The 19240-nt window shown below is 39.8% G+C and overlaps 1 protein-coding gene across 1 annotated transcript in view; it reads right to left on the reverse strand.

The window, feature by feature from the left end:
- Positions 1-707: 707 nt before the first annotated feature.
- AFG3L2 (AFG3 like matrix AAA peptidase subunit 2) overlaps positions 708-19240 on the reverse strand; it is a 67144-nt gene continuing 48611 nt past the window's right edge. Inside the window, exons 9-17 of the mRNA XM_089671033.1 lie at positions 18828-18965; positions 17454-17607; positions 16738-16845; positions 16523-16648; positions 14894-15004; positions 7211-7326; positions 2841-3041; positions 2303-2497; positions 708-1534 (exon numbers count right to left, since the gene is read on the reverse strand). Of these exons, the coding sequence (XP_089527159.1) occupies positions 1292-1534; positions 2303-2497; positions 2841-3041; positions 7211-7326; positions 14894-15004; positions 16523-16648; positions 16738-16845; positions 17454-17607; positions 18828-18965 (1392 nt within the window). The 3' untranslated portion in view covers positions 708-1291. The remainder of the gene's footprint in view (positions 1535-2302; positions 2498-2840; positions 3042-7210; positions 7327-14893; positions 15005-16522; positions 16649-16737; positions 16846-17453; positions 17608-18827; positions 18966-19240) is intronic.

Consider the following 19240-nt stretch of genomic DNA (forward strand, 5'->3'; position numbering starts at 1 on the left):
TATATTTTACCAAACAATTGGGTTTTATATTGTGTTTATGTGCATTAAAATGCGCTAAAGTATATTTTTTCCAAAAAAATTGTGCTTGACATACTGTGTGATATAAATTGAAACCCCCACCATTTTATTTCCAGGGCCTCTGCTTAGGGAAAAAAAAAATAAAATAAATCTCTCACACATACACACACACACATACAAACATATATCTATCTATATATAAAAATAGGCCCTGTTTTGAACTGGTAAACAACTTCTCTTTATTTTTTTTTTAAAGAATATATAATTCATCATTTGTTACATCTCAGTGCTGTTCTTTTTGCAGTTATTTCTGATCTACACGTATATACTTTAGCGATGGCTGCAAGGCATTGCTCAGGATACCATGCCTGAGTAATGTTTGTTGAAATGGCCCCTTCGTGTGTCGCTCAGTTGTGCTTCTACTTTGCTGCACCGTCCAATGCACTTCCAAAAGAGACTTGGACAGAGCACTGTCACCCTATAACAAGATGCTTGAACAAGGAGCTTTATGGCATGATCATCAGGTAATATCTAAAGAAAACTGCAGGTTTCAAATGATTAAAAAGGTCTTCTGAAATTATATTACCATGTTAAAGTTTATATGAGGTCTTAGTGATGACATGTTTGTAGGGTGCACCTTGTATGCCTAAGGTCCAAATCAGGTTTTCTCTCACAAAAAAATCCATGTGTGGTTTTCTTAGCATGATGACAAATTAAGTTTTATCTTTATTCCAAGAAAGATTTGTACAGCAGCAGAAAGTCACATACACTCCTAATTTTCAATCATTTCAATCACATCAACCCATTAAAGTGATTTTTTTCCCTTTCACCATATTGAGAATCTTTAACAGCTAGAATTTAAATAACTTTACTGTGTTCTTTGTGAATTAAAGAAATATGAATATTTTACTATGACGACAGGTATTTGTTAACAGCTGCAGATCTCAAGAAAGATCAGTAATAACAGAAAGCCAACAGATAAAACAATCTGAATAGAGCACAGCTCTGATTTTTTTCTAGCAATAAACCACCTATTTGTAATACTTTCATATTTATTTTTCTTAACAATAAACACAGTGCCCATGTTATTTTTAAATTATTACCTTGTAATAGTGGAAAGGTAAGGTCATCACATACTCATCTCTTTTTTCAGGACCTTTATTGGGAGTGTGGAAACATCCTGGTATGCTCTTATTTTTGGTGAAAAAAACTCCAGTTACATGTCTTTAAAATAAAACCAGCATTTACACTTTTCAATGTGTCATAAAACCACTCAAAATGGCATTCCTGCACTGGTGTGTCGGGCAGTCTGTTCATCATTTAGTTCTTCTTTATCCTTTTCTCGATCTCTGTTCCAGTCCTTCAGACCCTCAGGAAGTGTTGTGTCCTCCTCCAAGCTACCAGTACCTTCAACAAATTCCTCATATGTAGATTTTTCTGCAAATGGTCTTTGTCCCAGAAGTTCAACCATATCACTTTTATCCAGCACCTCCTTTTCTAAGAGTCGGACAGCAATCTGAAAATTTAGGACAGATCATGGTCATTAAAAACCTTATAAAATAGGGACAAACATGAATAGATGTCACTAGGATCACCACATATGAGCACCAGCTGTATAGGACTATGTGAAAATAATAGCCAATAATTCCCTAATCACAGGTAAAACAAAATGAATGAAAGGTAATCTTGATAACACACCATGTGTTACTTCTAAACATGGAATACATCACCTACTGTGGGTGTTTCTTGCCTAGATATCTCACCTCATATAGGAAAAAAGGTCTTTATTGCTACTCTAGTCTCCTTGTTTCCAGCATCTGTGAACAAGTTCACAGATGCCAGTAAGGCCATGAATTTGTTTTCACCTCTGATTGCAGTTGTGTAGGGCAAATCCTTGGCTGTCAAAAGGTTAAACGCTAGTTATTTAAGCATGTCATATCCATGCTGCTTTTTAAAGGGCAAGATGAATATTTTTTGTCTCAGACATCATGAGATAGTGCTCAATTTTCACCACTCACATTCTGCCAGATGGTATAAACCTCTTTTCACATGGGGGCAGATTCTATTCTGATCCCCTTCCAATTTTTTTGTGGACTAGATTGGACCTGGAGGTAGGTGGATGTAAATGGACAGAAGTCCGTTTACACCTGCCTGTCCATAGGAATGCATGGAACTTCCAATCGGGTCCACCTGAAAATCTGACAGACACACCAGATCAAATCATCCACGTGAAAGGGAACTAAAAGAAATGGAAAAAAAAGCAACGTCCTGGTAAGTTGCATACCTTTTCAATATCCACTTTCTTGTGTGTAAGGAGCGTCACCGTTCTCTCATAAGCAAAGTTGATAAGTTTACGGACTTCATCATCAATCAGTCTTGCAGTTGCCTCGCTGTATGGCTTCTCCAACACCATTTCCCCTTCTCGAGGAAGATCAAATGAAACTTGGCCAACTTTGTCACTCATTCCAAATTGGACAACCTTTGCAAAAAAACATTATAAACATGACTGAATTCTATTACCAGATGGGTTTGCTTTTTGCATTTCAAGATAGAAGACTCTAAACAGATGCACACTTGACAAAGTTGAAAACAGATGGCGGGTCTGTAGTCAAGGACATAGGTAATGCAAAAGGTTTGGTTGTTAAAAGTTTGGCAGGAAACGCCAGTCCAACAATGAAAACACTCCAGGAGTGATTAAGGTGGTCCATTTGAACACTGTTCATTTATCTTTCCTAGTTATACAGCATCAAAAGGTCCACGGCATGCCCAGTAGACACGATACTGGCACTGAATTTTACATATGAAGTACAGAGAAGACATACCTGTGCATAGGCACTCTGAGTCACTTTTTTCAGATCGTCTTGTGCTCCAGTTGTAATCCTTCCAAAAAATATCTCCTCAGAGACTCGGCCACCAAGTGTCATGCACATTCTATCTAGCAGCTGCTCCTTTGTATATAGATACTGCTCTTTAGGCAAATACTGTGCATAGCCTAATCCCCTTCCTCGTGGTATAATAGAAACCTAGAAGACAAACCACCATTTCTGGGCACAAGTCCACTCCAAGAAATTATTAAAAAATATATAAATTCAAATTACAAAACTAAAAACTGCCATCATGAAAAACACAATTTTATGGACACAAGTATGATTCTGTGTGTGTTTAAATTACTAGTTCACTTGTCAAACACAATCATTTATGTTAACAAAAACGAGATGTGTGTTAACAGAATGTTGTGTTCTTATTTGTGCTATTCTCCCCACTAAGCCTAGCCATACACGGGCAGATGTCTCAATAATAAAATACTCCCAAATACATCTGCGCTATTTTCAATAAATGTAGAACAATCCTGTTGTCAGCTGCTGTCACAAGGTGCCTAGACACCCCGAAAGAATATAATAAAGGAACCACAAAACACAGGGTACAGCGCTGAAAAATAGTAACTAAATATAAACTATATAAAGAAACACATAAATAACAATGATAGTGTTCAAGTGCTGGAAACAGTCCAACATCTGTGTAATCAAAAAGTCATTTTTAAGTGATTGTGCCCTGTGCCACTCCAAAACACATCAATTCTGATGCAACATCTGCGATTCATCCACAGTGTCTTCCACTTAAGTGCCTTCTAACACCTTCACACTGTACTCACCATAAGGAATTGACCCTTTGTGTTAAAATGCACTAATGAGCCCAAGGCATGGATATTACCAATATCTCCAGTAGATATCATCAGTAGCTCATATTGCAGCTCAGAATTACATGGCAGGTAAGACAAAGGGAGAGAAGCATATCTTCTTCTGAAGATGTTGCAAGTTGATGACAAAAGGTGTTGGCGGGACTTCCGGGTGACATCACATCCGCTACTTGGAGCACATGCCAGGTATACCACTTTCTGGTTGACAAACGTTAACTGTAACCCTAAATGTAAGTGCACTGGCTTTTACTTTAACAAAATTTCAAAATAACAGGCTTCTCTTATTTTCTCTCTGTACCTACCATGTAAATCTCAGTTGCAATATGAGCTACTGAAGCTGGATAAAGAATATTGAATATTGGTTGGTGATATTGGTTATATCCATACCTTGGGCTCATTGGCATATTTTGACTCACTTGGTAACATAAGAGATGAATTCCTTCTGGTTTGTGCAGTGTAAAGGTGTTTGAAGACACAGTGGAAGACAATGTGTGGATGAATCACAGATGTTGCACCAGAGCTGATGTGTTTTGGAGTAGAAAAGAGCACCATTTCTTGATAAGGACTTTTTGGTTACATACAAAAATTAAAAGAAAAAAAAAAAAAAAAAAAAAAAAGGTAAAATGTTCCCCGTTTAGACTGTTGTTGCCAACATCGCAATATATAAAGACCAAGAAAAAAATAGTAGTATTCCCCTGGGACTCTGCATGACAAAAACTACAGTACTATACAAAAGTATAAAGTATATGTTTATTACCAAAGATTGTGAAAATAAAAACGAACCAATGGGTTCTATAGAGTGAATTCCAATACAATGGTTCATGGTATACATACAAAACATACACAAAATACAAGTAACCTGACAGTCTGTGATACATGAACTAGCAATAAACTAATCAGTAGGAAACTTCCTTCTGATTATGATGTCACAAATAATGGAAGCAAGCCCTGCAATAAGAAACGCTGCAAACTGTGCAACCAAATCTTCAATATTGGATCTTCAATATCGCCGGATCATACAGCTGCACTTCTAGTAATCTTGTGTACCTTATCCAGTGCAGAAAATGTAGCAAAGGATCTTATATTGGCGAAACAGGACAGAAGTTGCAAACAAGGATGAATTTGCACAGACATACTATCAAGTAACATAAAGAAGATGACCTTTGCACACCTGTGGGACACCATTCGCACAACTAGACCACACTATGGAAGACCTCAATATCTTAGTTCTTAAAGGAAATTTCAAAACTATTCAGGAAAGGAAGACTTTTGAAGTAAGAATGATAATTCTATTTGACACAAGAGATAACGGCCTTAATTTGGACATGGGATTCCTCACTCATTATCCAACAGTTTTACGACCACCTCTGTGAGTGTCCCCCCCCCAGTCTTTGCTTTTGCGATGTCTTATCTCTAGTCTAATCCTAGTCTTATAAAAAAAATGAGGAGGGTTGTAACAGCGCAAACACTGCAAAGTCCTGGGAAATAGTAGTATGGGGTGATCGTGGTATTAGTGGCTACTGTATGAAGAGCGTAGGATTCTGTGTGGCACTAAGGGCAAGGCTTCCAAATAAGCTGTAGCAACCTCTGTAGATGAGAAAAGGAGAGAAGTGCCTCTAAGTGCAATAAGTTTTTTATTCAAGTCTAAATGTAGAAACACTCACATGTGTGAAGTAATCACAAGCTTAAAAACCGTGGTTAACAATAGTTAACAGTGGGGTGGTAACCCGGGTGAAAGCCGTCATCTTACTGCGATGTGGGGAGGACAGCTCTCGGCTGGAACAGCGTGGTGGCAGGAGGGGAACAGCGGTGAGGCCGGCGTGCACGTCCTCCCTCAGAGCCGGATGGAACGCACGCTGGAATGCAGCGGCGGCGTGGCCGTGATGACGTCAGATCCCAGGGTGCACTGCGACGCGTTTCAGAGCATGCGCTGGCCGTGGAAGGCGGAAATGCGCTCCTTTTTTCAAGCCTGTACTTTTCTAATCCTAGTCTTATAACCATTGCTATGTACATTTGTTTGTGTGTGTTTCTTTCTAGGGTTTTTTTTTTTCCCTCCCACTTTCAACATCTCTTCTAACATTCTGCTAAAACTTTGTGTAGTAGTACTGCCTGGTCCTTGAAGATGGGGACATACCCCGAAAGCTTATGCTCAAAATTATATGTTAGTGCAAATAAAAAAAGTATCACGTCAGTACTCAATTGTATGAACTAGCAAAAATGCTAACCGCTCAAAAGAATACATACAGTGATGTTGTCCAGACAAATCCAACGCTTTTCGGAACTCATGTTTCCTTCTTCAGGGAATAAGCAACCCATTGGTTGATGTATCACAGACTGTCAGGTTACTTGTATTTTGTGTATGTTTTGTATGTAGAACATGAACCACTGTATTGGAATTCACTCTATGGAACCCATTGGTTCGTTTTTATTTTAACAATTTTTGTTAATACACATTACCATTTTATACTTTTGTATACTACTGTAGTCTTTGCCATACAGAGTCCCAGGGGAAGACTACTATTTTTTCTTGGTCTTTGGTTACACACATGGACTGATTACAGCACTTGAATGCTATCACTTTATTTGTGCATTTTCTATAGATTATATTTAGTTACTGTTTTTTCAGTGCTGAATCTTGTGTTTTAGGAATCCTTTAATAGATCTCATCAAGAATGAGGGATGAGAAGACTTGTTTGCCATGTAGTGCCAGAACTCCCTACTCTTAATCCAGCAACACACCAAGCAGACTCAGGTGACACGTGCGTGGTTATTGTGTTCTTTTTTTTTAGAAATTTCAGATGCTGGAAATAATTATCACTGCCTGAGAGTACCACCAGTGGTTCGCCTTTCTTATAAATGAAAAAAATACTGCTAGGAGAAGCATGTGAGGAAAAACTGCAATAATGTTGAAATAAGAGTTGTTCCTCCTTTTAAACTTCCTGTTGCAAAGTGTAGAAAGGAAGATTCTAGATCTTTTTGAAGATGAATGAAAGATTAGCCTGTGTTCAGCCATACTTAGTTCAGTAAATTATGTACTTCAGAAAATAAAGTTTAATCAACGGGTTTAAAATATAAAGGACCCGTTCACACTGGTGTGCTCAAAATTGCATATCACGTTTTAATGCTTTTTAATTTAAACACAACTCATAAGCATGTCAAATGCGTTTTAATCCCTGGTCACCTGACAAAAAATTGACGTGTCTCAAAACACCAAAAACTTACCTCTGTGCGTTGTCATTGACTACAATGGAAAGTGCGATTTTGTTGATTTTTTGAAACAAGGCACCAAGGATGCAGCATTCAGCACTTTTTAAACTGCAGCACACCCATGGCATAATGATATGAACAGTTACAAAGGAATTAAAAAGGGACAATTTTTCCTGCGCTTTTGTCGCACCTGAAACATGTATTTTAACGAAGCAAAAGTGCCCCAGTGTGAAGTGCAGTAACCTGTGTATATCAGAAGATACAGCTCAGTCAGGAAGTGTGGTTTACCTTTAAAAGAGGATCTGCATGTTCCAGAAACCACCCTGCTACAGCATGCCCAGCCTCGTGATAAGCCACAGTCTTCTTTTCTTCCGGCTGGAGAACCTGAGTCTTTTTTTCCAAACCTGCACATCAACATTATAATTACAGGAAACCTGTACTGAGATAAATAGTAGGCCTTTGTTGCTGACCTTCTGAATATGCTAGTTGCCTCTCTAACTCTGGCTTTATTACCTTGACTCTTGCAACAAGCAACTAAAATTAAAGTGAAGTCCAATTTCCATACTTCTAGCTCACTGACTCAAAGTACCAAAGCATCTAAAACAAAGTAGCATTTATTAGAGGGTCAGCAGCAACAAACTACTAATCTCTCACCAAAGGCTTCCTTTCACAGTGTGTAATTATGAACTAATCACATTTTCCCACCAAAAGTCACTGCATCTCAGTTAGAAAGATAACAGATATTTTTATTGCTCATTTGCTTAGAGCTGAACAGTGTTTTTCACTTTTCCATGGCTTGTACACTTCAACACGATCCAGCCTCAAAGAGGTAATGACCATCTTGAGCACATGAACAGGTTGCATCCTTTACTTTCTATAGCAGCACCCAGCACATCTGTACGATTAAATTTAAGTACTGGAGAGCACTGTGCAGGCTGGGAAGCAGTCTTCATCAGACATTTGATTGTATTGGAGAAAACATCCAGTAGCAAAATCAATTTAAATAAAACACAACGTGAAGACTACTACAGCCAAAATTAACTCCATAGAGGATGGCTATAACATTTGCATCAGCCATTGCAGGCTAAATGTGCCATAAACTCTATAGAGCCTGCCTGGTAAAGAACAAACAATGTATGCCCCTCGGGATTTACATCTTAGAGGGCAAAAATACAAATCATTTTATCATCTCTACATACAAGGGTGGATTGAAAATTTCTTAGCCACATCACCAGAGTGCAGGACAATCCACATAATTTTGGAAAGGAAAAAAAAATTCGTAAAGTGTACATTGTATGTGTGCTTGGTTGCTCGCGCCACTTTTTTGAAAAATGGATTTTGACTGCTGACCAAGAACGTATGTGTTTCCAGACATCATCTGACTTGCTAGTCTGTTTTCAAGGCGATCCAGCAAACTTCATGGACAGATTTGATGTTATGGGTCTAGCAAGTCAGATGATGCCTGGAAACGCACACGTCATTGATTGGCAGTCAAAAGCCATTTTTCAAAAACGTGGTATGTAGACTGTGTTTAAAGCGGATCTCCACCCAAAAGGGGAAGCTCTGCTTTAAGCCTTTGTCCCCCGCTCCCCAGTAAGGATTGGCACCTTTCGGCAGCGGGTACCCGAATTTGACAGGTACCAGGTCCCACGTCCACTGCAATCGTCTAGGCGATCGGAAGCCTAAGTTGTCTTCCCCCCTACCTCCCCATAGTCTTCTGGGACATGTGACAGGTACCTGAATTTGACAGGTACCAGGTCCCACGTCCGCTGCGATCGCCTAGGCGATCGGAAGCCTAAGTTGTCCTCCACCCTACCCCCCCATAGTCTTCTGGGACATGTGACAGGTCTCAGAAGACTACAGAGCCATTCACAAAGCGCAGCGTTTCTCGTGCATGTGCAGTGGGCCCCCGGCTGTGAAGCCGCAAATTGTCACAGCCGGGTGCCCATACTGAAGATGCCAGGGAGAGAACACGGCCGGTGAAACCAGCGGCTGTGAGGACACCGCTGGACTGAGGGACAGGTAATTGGCTGTATTTTAAAAGTCAGCAGCTACAGTTTTTGTAGCTGCTGACTTTTTTTTTTTCCAGGTGGAACTTTGCTTTAATTCCCTGCAGAGGTGTAAATAAGGCATGTATCAAAATGAAATCAAGCACACAAACAATAGACGCTTTACTGATTTCCCTTATTAAAAATTATGTGGATTGTTCTGCCCTTTGGTGATGAGGCTAAGAACTTTTCAATCCACCCTCATATTTTACTTTTGGGGAAAAAAAAAAAAAAAAAAATATGATCAGATGGGAAATACTATGTCTGCATTACAGTATCTTACCTGTCAGTCCGCATGTAAGAAAAAATAAAATTCCTTTCTCGGAGTACACTGAGACACAAAAGAATCCTGGAACCTTTAGGTTATACTGCCGCCTACAACTGTACAACTAAACAAATAAAAAAAAAAGGAAAAAAAAAAAAAAAGATGTAGTTCACCCTGAATATATCCGCTCCTGTGTAAAAATCCTAATTTTCTCTCTTACCCATTAAGGGGCGTAAAATTCTGAAACCCTTGGAGCATCCATAAACCGTCCAACTGAAAAGTGGAAAAACAGCCCAAACCGCCAAAAGACCCATCAAAAAACAAGAACAAGGGACTGGCTGCAGCTGAAATACCTTATGACTGAAGCTACATTAGAAAAGGCCTGGTGCAGAATGCCAAAGCAGAGCTCACAGCCATAGTGGAGTCATCAGGGACATCTTAATAGCATCATGGGCCCCTTGGTAAAGTAATTCACATGGGCTTCTGCCCTAAATTCAAAAGCTAATCAACACAAATATTCAAACAATATAAAAAGTCAGAAAAAGGAAAGGACAGGGCATCAGAAGTGCACAGTATGGGGCTCGGTGGGGCAAGAGGGGCAGAAGACAGGGGTCAGTGGGGCAAGAAGGGCAGAATACGGGGGGGTAGGAGGAGGGTACAGTAGAGGGGGAGTCAGGAGGGTACAGTACAGTGGTTAGGAGGGCTCACTAAAGGGAGCACGACAACAGTACGGGGGGGAGGGGCGGTAAGGAGATGGGCCAAGGGAAGAAGATGGGGGACTGGGAAACAAGAACTGGGGAATCCTGGTCTGTATAGGGATTAAAAAAAAAAGGGGAGGATTGTGATGGCATGAGGGGAGGGAGGCAAATAGTTGGAGGTCAAGGGGCTGTAGAGGGATAGTCAGGGATGGGCATGAGGAATACTGTTGGCTGGTAAGGAATAGCCACGGTATAATAAAAGCAAATGGGCTGGCTGGCAGGGGGGGTTGGATGTGTGAAGACTAATGATGTAAGGTAGCAGGACGGGATAGGGACTGATATGGAAAGGAGGATGCCGAGAAGGGAGAGAGCGATGAAGACAGCTGGAGATGTGACAGACGGGCAAGGAACGGACCTGTAGGAAATGCAAAAGAGCCAGCCAAAAAGAGGGAAACTGTCGGCGGGAAACTGCAAGGGCCCCTTCATGCACCTGGGGCCCCCAGGGCAGTTATCAAGGGTGCCTGTGTGTTAAGGCAGCCCTGTGAGTCACAACTTGAAAGTGGGCCTATCTGGAGATGCCCTCCATTGTGAACCCGCAAAGCAATTGAGGAATAGGCTTCAGAGGAGTAAAGGCATAGATCAGCTCGTACTTATCCCAAAGTGACTAGTGCAACTAGACCACACTGGACTTCTAAAAGGCTGACAGAGTTGGAACATGTATTTTTTCCCAAAACAGGATTCTCTCTACCTTTTTTTTTTGCCACAGCAAAACTTATTTCTCCACAATGATTGATGTACACCATTGCTGTGGATCTGGATCAAAGGGCCTGTCAACAGGTTGGTTCACTGCAAACAAATCGGCAAAACCAAATCTCCAAGCTGTTGATCAGGAGACTAGATTCCACCAACGACCAAGGACTCCTGAGTCCTTGCTGACCTCTAGAAGATGTCATGCAAGTTTTACACTATTGGGATACTTTGAGTGTTTAAGAGGACACTGGAGCAAATATACTGGTAAACACTTGAGATGCAGAAGACAGGCCAAATGGGTGAGCCATGAACTGGTAGCATAAAAGCCCTACCACAAAGCGCAGAAAACTTTGGTATGCTGGAAAGATGAGTAATGTGTAAGTAGCATCTTATGCCCATTGAGGGAAGAACAGCACCCTGATGAAAAGGGAAGCAATGACTGTTTATTCCATTCAGAATTTTTAGGCTTGAATGTAAGCATTCAGAGCCTTGAGGTCTAAGATGGGGAAATGCCCCCTTTGGGCTCGGGAACAGAGCAGTGAACAGGTTGGAGTAAAACCGTAAAACATTGTGCAGCAGGCACTAGGGTGATGATCCCTTGAATCAAGAGTTCAGAGCAAGTCCAATGGAAAGTGGCAAGACAAGGTTATATTGGGCGATAGGAGGTTAGGGCGAAAGGAAACAACACTCTAATCTGTTATCCTGAGACATCACCTCTTGCACCCAGGCATCAGTTATGCAAGATTTCCAGGCATTCGCAAAAACCAAAGATGTGGACTTCCCTTTCCTTCCTTGGGTACCATAAAGGTTATGGGTAAATAGAATTTAACCTATTGTATGGTGTTTTTTTTTTCTCTATTACATTTTCATGGTTTGTTCCCTCTCCCTTTTTTTCTCTCAGACATGTTCCTGGGTGTCTGTCACTTGGGTATATGAGGATGTCCTTGGTATCCTTTGGAGTCTCCAAGGGTAATATTCTCTTCTTTGAATATGCATATTGTCAATTATTTGTTTGCCGGATATTTGTATGGTAGATTAGTATACAAATAAGGGTGTGATTAGGGGTATTTACTAACATAGTACTTTGTATTTTTCCAGCTTCCCCTACTTCATTTTCTCTTTTTTCTTTGCCATGCCACATTGCTTGTCCTTTTGCATTTCTGGGAGAAATATTTATTACTTTAGTGCTTTTGTTTGTACCTTTTTCATGCATGATTATGAAATATACTTTTGTATTTATAGGTTTGATTATCATCATTAGAGTTTGCTCCTGGACCTTTGAACATGATTGTGTTGCATAGAGAAGCCCGATAATTATAATTAGGATAGGTGCTGATTTGAGATGCTGATTTCCTTTGCACATGGCTGTGTTTAAAAAGGAGTGGAAAAACTAGTTAGCTATGAATAAGGGATCAGATGAAATGCATTAGTGTCTTGTTATTCACATGGATGCCCAAGATTTCTTGTAATTGTATGCACTTTTATGAATAAAGTATTACTAGAGATCATAAGTGAATCCAGCCTTTGCGATTTGGAGGTGCACGGGAGCAAGGCCATTTTAGGACCGTAATCTCTAGAAAGTATTTCGGCATGGAGGTAAAGTCACTTTCTATTATAGCCAAGATGGGGCAAATGCCACCGTTGGGCTTGGGAACAGTGAACAGAGATTAGAGTAAAAACAAACATTCTGCAGCAGGGACCAGTAGATATCCCCCTTCTGCTGAAAGGGGCCTGTTGGTGGATTTGGAAAAATTTGAGTGTGCCAGGTTTTCAGGGTGGTGGTAGAGCCAAAACTTTATTTTATAATCCGCACTCAGGTGCAAAAGGCAAAGGAAAAGCCACTAGCACTGTACCCTTATACCAAATATTACAAGCTATGCAAAATAAGAGTGCAGCGCTAACCCCTAATTATTAATACATAGTGTAAAATGCATTGAATGCTTACAATTGTATCAATCAAAAAATATTGCCTGATGACATCACGTGACAAAATATGTAGGTCGGTGCTAATAATGCATGTGACAGATGTCTTTTTACACGGCGGGATTCTGATTATTTTCTTTTGTGATTTTTTCATCTTGCACAATGGGATTTTTTTTACTTTCATTAAATAAAGGATCTTGTATGGTTTTACACTATAGAAAGTGTCTTCCCTTGTTTTTACCCTTGCATGTGGTATATGCTATACCGAACAATTCCTAGATATTCGTGAGATTGAGTGATCTGCCTGTCCGGGTCTCTGTGCATGCTGGCTGCCCTACACCATATATGCATTTGACCACACAGTGACTGGGGGTTACTTGTATGTGGTAAGGATCCTGTGTAAACATTTTGGTGGGAAGCAGCACTCATGTTGTCTGTGTCCACCGCGCTAGCACTTTGAAGATGCTTTGAAAATAATCCTCAGTATTTGGACTGTCACTTTATACTTTGTTTCACCACCACTGGCATATGCATGAGCACTTTGAACTTTTATGTGAATATTTTGGCATGATTTATTTTGTTATCATATACTTTAAAAGGTATAATTGTTTTCCCTGAAGTTCTGCACTATCACTGTGTTTATGTGGGATTTGTTTATTATTATTTTTGATTGATATGATTATATGCATTACATGAATTTACACAGTGTTTTAATAATAAGGTGTTATCGCTGCACTTTTTATGTTGAATAGGTTGTAAAGCCAAGCTTGGGGGCTAGTTGAGGGCATAGTAAAAAGAAAGGTATGCTTCTAGGCAATCCTTGCATATATGCTCCTTAGAATGTTTCCACTGAGGAAGGTAAGTTTTCTTGCCCTGGTAGTGTCCTTGATGAATACATCCAGAGTTGATCAGATAAGATGTTGTCCCCCAAAGACAATGTTGAGCAAATGCTTCTTGCAAGAGATTTCTGCAGCACTTCAGCCACAGATCCCTGCACATGTACAGACAAGAGACTAATGTCAGACAGAAGATGGGAGGTTTCTCACAGCCCATCACAGCAAAACTTCAGAGCCACAAATATCTGATCCATGCAATAATTTGTGGGTCAACGTCAGCATCAGTCAGATCCTGTTTAATGGGATTTGGACCATTTAGCAATGGCTTGACAGAGTAGAACTAGTGACAGAAATGGGTGTAAAGCAGAGCCTTTTAAAAAAAAACATGGCCATAGAAAGAGCTTCCAGGCAGCTTCTCCCAGCAAAACAAAGTTTGGCACACAGCAACTAATAAAAATGTGTCTACAGAGACAGGAAAAGCATACTGTAATGCATTTCGCTCTTGACCTGGAAAGCATTCTTCAGCCAACATAACTAGCATCAGTCTGGAAAATGTTCAAGCAGAGACCAGTGTCCAAGGGTCAGGTCAATGTAATGTCCAATCCAGCAGGGTCAGATTGCAGTGAAATGCCTAAGGGTTCTTTCACATCATAATGGGCCAAAAATGCATTAAAAACGTGTTTTGCAGTAATGCGTATTGCCTTGCATATATGTGTTCATGTGTGCTGTGTGAAGGGGGCACATTGAAAACCATTGTGTTATCTGTGCCCTTGCAGTGACCTGCATTTATCCAGTGCAGAAAAGTGAAGGTCACTGGATGTGGTGTGACTGAAAAGCCAAGGTCGAGAATCACCTTACTGGATAGCTGCAAAGGTTGTTATGCAACTAATAAAATGCTTATGTTTGAGCAAATGATGTAATACTGAGTTATGAATAACAGCAGCAACTTTATCTGTGATGAAGCATTGCAGCACTCACGTGGAAGGTTGAAACACTGTTTGAAGTGCATCATACTCCCTTAAATACAGTCCATCCTCCAAGGACACAAAAAACTGAGGCATGCGGATAGTAAAGGAGATTTTGCCAAGGACTGGTCTACCTTTTTTTTTTATCTGCCAGTGTCCAACTCTCCTGCAGGTGGCAGTATACCCTGAATATTTCAGAGTTCCTGTGTCCATCAGTGGCCAAGAGAGCAAAATATGTTGGTTAAATGAATGGTAACTTATCCTTGGAGAAACATAAAAGCTGCATATGGTGACCTCTCATTATAGAAATGACAATTGCCAGATAGTTATGTGAGCCATTGTTATGAAATAACTGCTTTAAGACACCTGAGTAAATCTAGTTAGTATGATTGATAGTAAATCGTCATTTGCACCAATTTCCAAAAGAAAACAGAATCAATTTACTTATCTGTAGGTTCAGAAAAGTCCTAGTGTAAAGCTGCTTACCTCCTATTACTCTTTCAATAGCTTGTTCAAAATGTTTCTGGTTTATAGCATCTGAAAGGTGTCTGGCAGCTATAAGGGCAGCTTCATTACACACATTTGCTATATCTGCACCTGCATATTGAGAAAAGGAACAATTTAACACATTTTAGTTCTAGTAAGGTTCAGCAATATAAAACTAGTTTGTAATGGCTAAACCCTGTACATGGTATTCAGTAATATTTTAGATTTTCTTAGGAATACCCATACTTGTGTACTAAAAGGTATTATGATTTAGTCTCCTAGATTGTAAACTCCAAGGAGCAGGGCCCTCAAATCCCTCTTGTATTGAACTGTATTGTTACTGTATTGTTTCCCGTTATATTGTAAAGCGCTGAGCAAACTGTTGGCGCTATATAAATCCTGTATAATAATAACCAGACAAATATATAACTTTGCAATAAGCACAGTAAGTGCAGCAAAAATGGAAAACAATTAAAGCAACCAGGAAGACATATGGACTTTGATTATCTTGTTATTTCACTATTTCTTTGTCACTAATTTTTTTGGCACAACATTTTGGAACTTTATTTGGTGGTAGTTTTTTTCTTATAGGTGTTTATATATATATATATATATATATATATATATATATATATATATATATATAAAATTTATTTATATATATTTGTTATTTTGATTTAATTTTATTTTTATTTTGATCTCATTTGAGGGTTGAGAGCGCTGTTTATGGTATTTCCATTCATTCACACACTGTTCAAAATTTGTTTAAAATAGCGGCTCCAATTAGAATTTCTGATTTGAAATTTGATGGTTTTCACGTCAGTGTGACGCGATGTAGTAGGCCATTTGATGGATTGATTTGTCAATTTATAATATTGATATCATATCTATTTTATAGTTATACAACCAGGAAGACAGCCTGGTCACAAGCTGTATCTCCTCCAATCACAGAATTCTCTCGGCTGTAATATGCAAACATATGAAGTACTGCAGGCTCAATATTGCAGCCTACATTCTATGATAGCCATATCCCTCCTCCAATACAAATCAGCCCCTAAGTGCAGGTAAGGAGGAAAGTGCTCTGGGTGCATTAAAGGATAAGTTTCAAGAAAAAAAACAAAATGTGAATTTATTATTTTTTTCCTGCAGGAACCTGGAAAGCATTGCCCCTGTGATCAGTGGATTAGGGTTGCAATGGTCATGCTTCTGCAAACAAGCCCTGTAGCTTTCTGCTCGTACCTTCATATGGGCTGTCTGTTGAAAGCTGCAGGGCTTGTGAATAAACTACAATAGCATCAGCATTCTTGCAGTTAATTTAGAAGTCCAAGCCATCAGTAGCGGTGGCTGATGGTAGTTGTAGTTCATTCATTCACAAAAAACTGAATAAATGACGCAGCTGTGTTAATAAGAAGCTCCCCTGTCCGCTGTCACACCAAGGGGGGGGGGGGGGGGGTTGGGGTTATGGGTTGTGAGGGGGAACAAGTTACATGTTCTGTTTTAAATATGGGTGGAACAAGTAACATGTTCCAAAAGGTGAACTTATCCTTTAAAGTAGGATATATATAGGTTACTGCAGAACAGACAGGTTATACCTAAATGCTAGTAAAATATAATTTTATTCATTCTTACCAGAGAACCCTGGAGTTAGAGCAGCCAGTTTCCTTGAGAGGGCGTCTTTATCTAAAGCAATATCCAACTTCAAAGGCCGCAGGTGAACCTTGAATATAGATGCTCTGCCTTTTATATCTGGTGGCCCTATGTTTGAGAAATACAGTGAGTATAGTAGTTAGTAAGATTCCTAACGTGAAGAATAGATGTACACACTTAGCTATCATAAACCTCACCAATATATATCTGCCTGTCGAACCGACCAGGTCGCATTAAAGCTGGATCTAAGATATCAGGTCTGTTTGTGCCAGCTAACACAACTACATTTGTTGTTGTATTAAAACCTAAAGAAAAAAACACAGCAAAAATATGAATATGCAAGGTACATTACAGTTCTACATATCAGTTGTCTTTCACATATATAAGGGTGCAGTAAATAACAGGATTTCGCCTTGGTCTGCAATTTAGACAAAACTGAATTATTCAATTTTCTATCCAAGTTGCACATTTTTATTTAAAGCAGTAATAAAAACAAAAATTATTAAAGTGATAGTAATTTTTAAAAAAAATAACAAATAAGTTTATACTTACCTCTTCTGTGCAATAAAATTACACAGAGCGGCCCCGAACCTCCTCTTCATTGGGTACTCCGCTGGCGCTCCTTGCTCCCCCTCTCTGGTGAGTACCCCCACAGAAAGCTGCTTTCAATGGAGGGCATTTGGGAGGGGGGGTGAGTGGAAGGATGGGGGGAGGAGTGGATGGAGGGAGGGGTAGATGGGTGGAAGTGAGAAAATCAATAAGAAAAACAAAAAAAAACGCAGACACCACATACAATGATTAGTGAGCTGCAGTACATTGCATTTTTGGGTTTTAGGTTTAATACGGTTTTAAAGCAAGTCTCTTTAGATTCCTAAATTTTATCAGGTAAGCTAGATGTTGTTGAATGACTTACCATCCATTTCCACCAAAAGTTGATTCAGTGTGTTTTCTTGTTCATTTTGGCCTCCAAAGTTCCCTCGCCCTCTCTTCCGACCAACAGCATCAATCTCATCTATGAAGAGTATGCAGGGAGCATTTTTTCTGGCCATGCTAAACAAGTCCCTTACCTGAAATATTAAGAGCCACAAAAATTTTAAATGTACCAATGAAACCATGAAGACATGAAATAAGGCAATGTAACACATTTCAGAAACCTTCTTAAAATGTGTCAAATTGTGATGTGTACTTTGAAATCAGACAAGGCTGGCAAATTAGAGCTGGGAATTTTTCTTTTTTGTTGTTTGATATGCATCGCCCTTCCATGTGCTCCTTGCTGTGAAGGCCAGTTATAGGCTGTGTGGCCATTTTTTGTAGTTGAATTGTTGGTGAGGGGGCGCACTGGACAGCCTAGCTGCCATTGTGCTACATGCTGGGTGTCCAGTGTGCTCCTGTATCTTTAGGGAGGGGTGGGCTCCCTTAGGTCCACCTGTCCTTGGTCTATCCATTATATACATGTGCCTCTATATGGGAGCACTTAAAATTTTAGAGTTAGGAACTACAGAATACTGGGGTACCGTGACGAGGCTCTGTAGCTTACACATGTATTTGCAAATGTGTGCTAACTAAACCCGTTTTTAACACATGCTGTTAGACAGGTTAATTCGGTTTGTTTGCAGGCTGGCCAGCAAGTTAGATCTGGGAATTTTTCCTTTTTGTTGTTTGACATGCGTCACCCTCCCATGTGCTCCTTGCAGTGAAGGCCAGTTATAGACTGGGGCAGTGGCCATTTTTTATACTGCATTCACACCTGAGCAGAGCGATTTTCAGTTTTTATATAAGCGCTTTTGAAAGTGTATATAGGCATTTTTAGAAGAGTATTACAGGTGTTTTACATGTGTATTCAAAGCTTCAGGCTTTTTTTAGCAAATGGAAATCACTAGGGGGAAGAGATTAGTTAATATAGGCTAAAAATGCCTGAAAAAAAACAAACATTCAAATCAAGCATTATCAGACTTCCCATTGAAGTCTATGGGATCCAAAGCGCTCAATTCTGCCTGAAAAGTAGCTCACGTACTTTTTGAAGTGACAGGTGTTCCGCTACACGCGACAAAACACTCAGATCTGAACAAGGGCTATTGAATACAATAGATTGTTGCTTGTTGAGCATTTTTGAGCATTGCGCTACAAAACGCTCAAGTGTGAAGGGGCCTTAGATTTGCAACTGCCTGTGTCAGATGTATGGGTAGTGTGATAATACTGATCCCTAGCCAATTAGCAGGATGAGGCAGAAAGCATTATTCTTTGCATATAATGTGCACTGTACTATTAGAATATGTAAGGGACTTACTCGTGCTGGGCCTACACCAACAAACATCTCAAGAAATTCGGAGCCATTGACTGTAATGAATGGGACACTGGCTTCACCAGCTGTAGCTTTGGCCAACAGTGTTTTCCCTGTGCCAGGAGGACCTGTAAGAATTGCACCCTGGAAATTCAGAAAACATTAACAAATCAAAATCTAAAAGGGTATGATGTATACAAATCTGCAGCATGTCAAATGTATTTACCAATGACATTACCACTAATATATGTAGCTGTACTAAAATCTTAAAGCAGAATTCCAGCCTAAACCTAACAAGTCTTAAAAATTCTTCTCCTGCCACAAACCCTTATGCTGATGAACCTATGTAAGGAAGACTTATATACTTACCTATTTTCATCCCGCTCCGCTCTAGTCACACAGTCCCCCAGGTCAGCCAA

This window comes from Staurois parvus, unplaced genomic scaffold, assembly GCF_062004578.1.
Source record: "Staurois parvus isolate SC_StPar_1 unplaced genomic scaffold, SC_StPar_1.0 ptg000097l, whole genome shotgun sequence".
Taxonomy (NCBI): Eukaryota; Metazoa; Chordata; class Amphibia; order Anura; family Ranidae; genus Staurois; species Staurois parvus.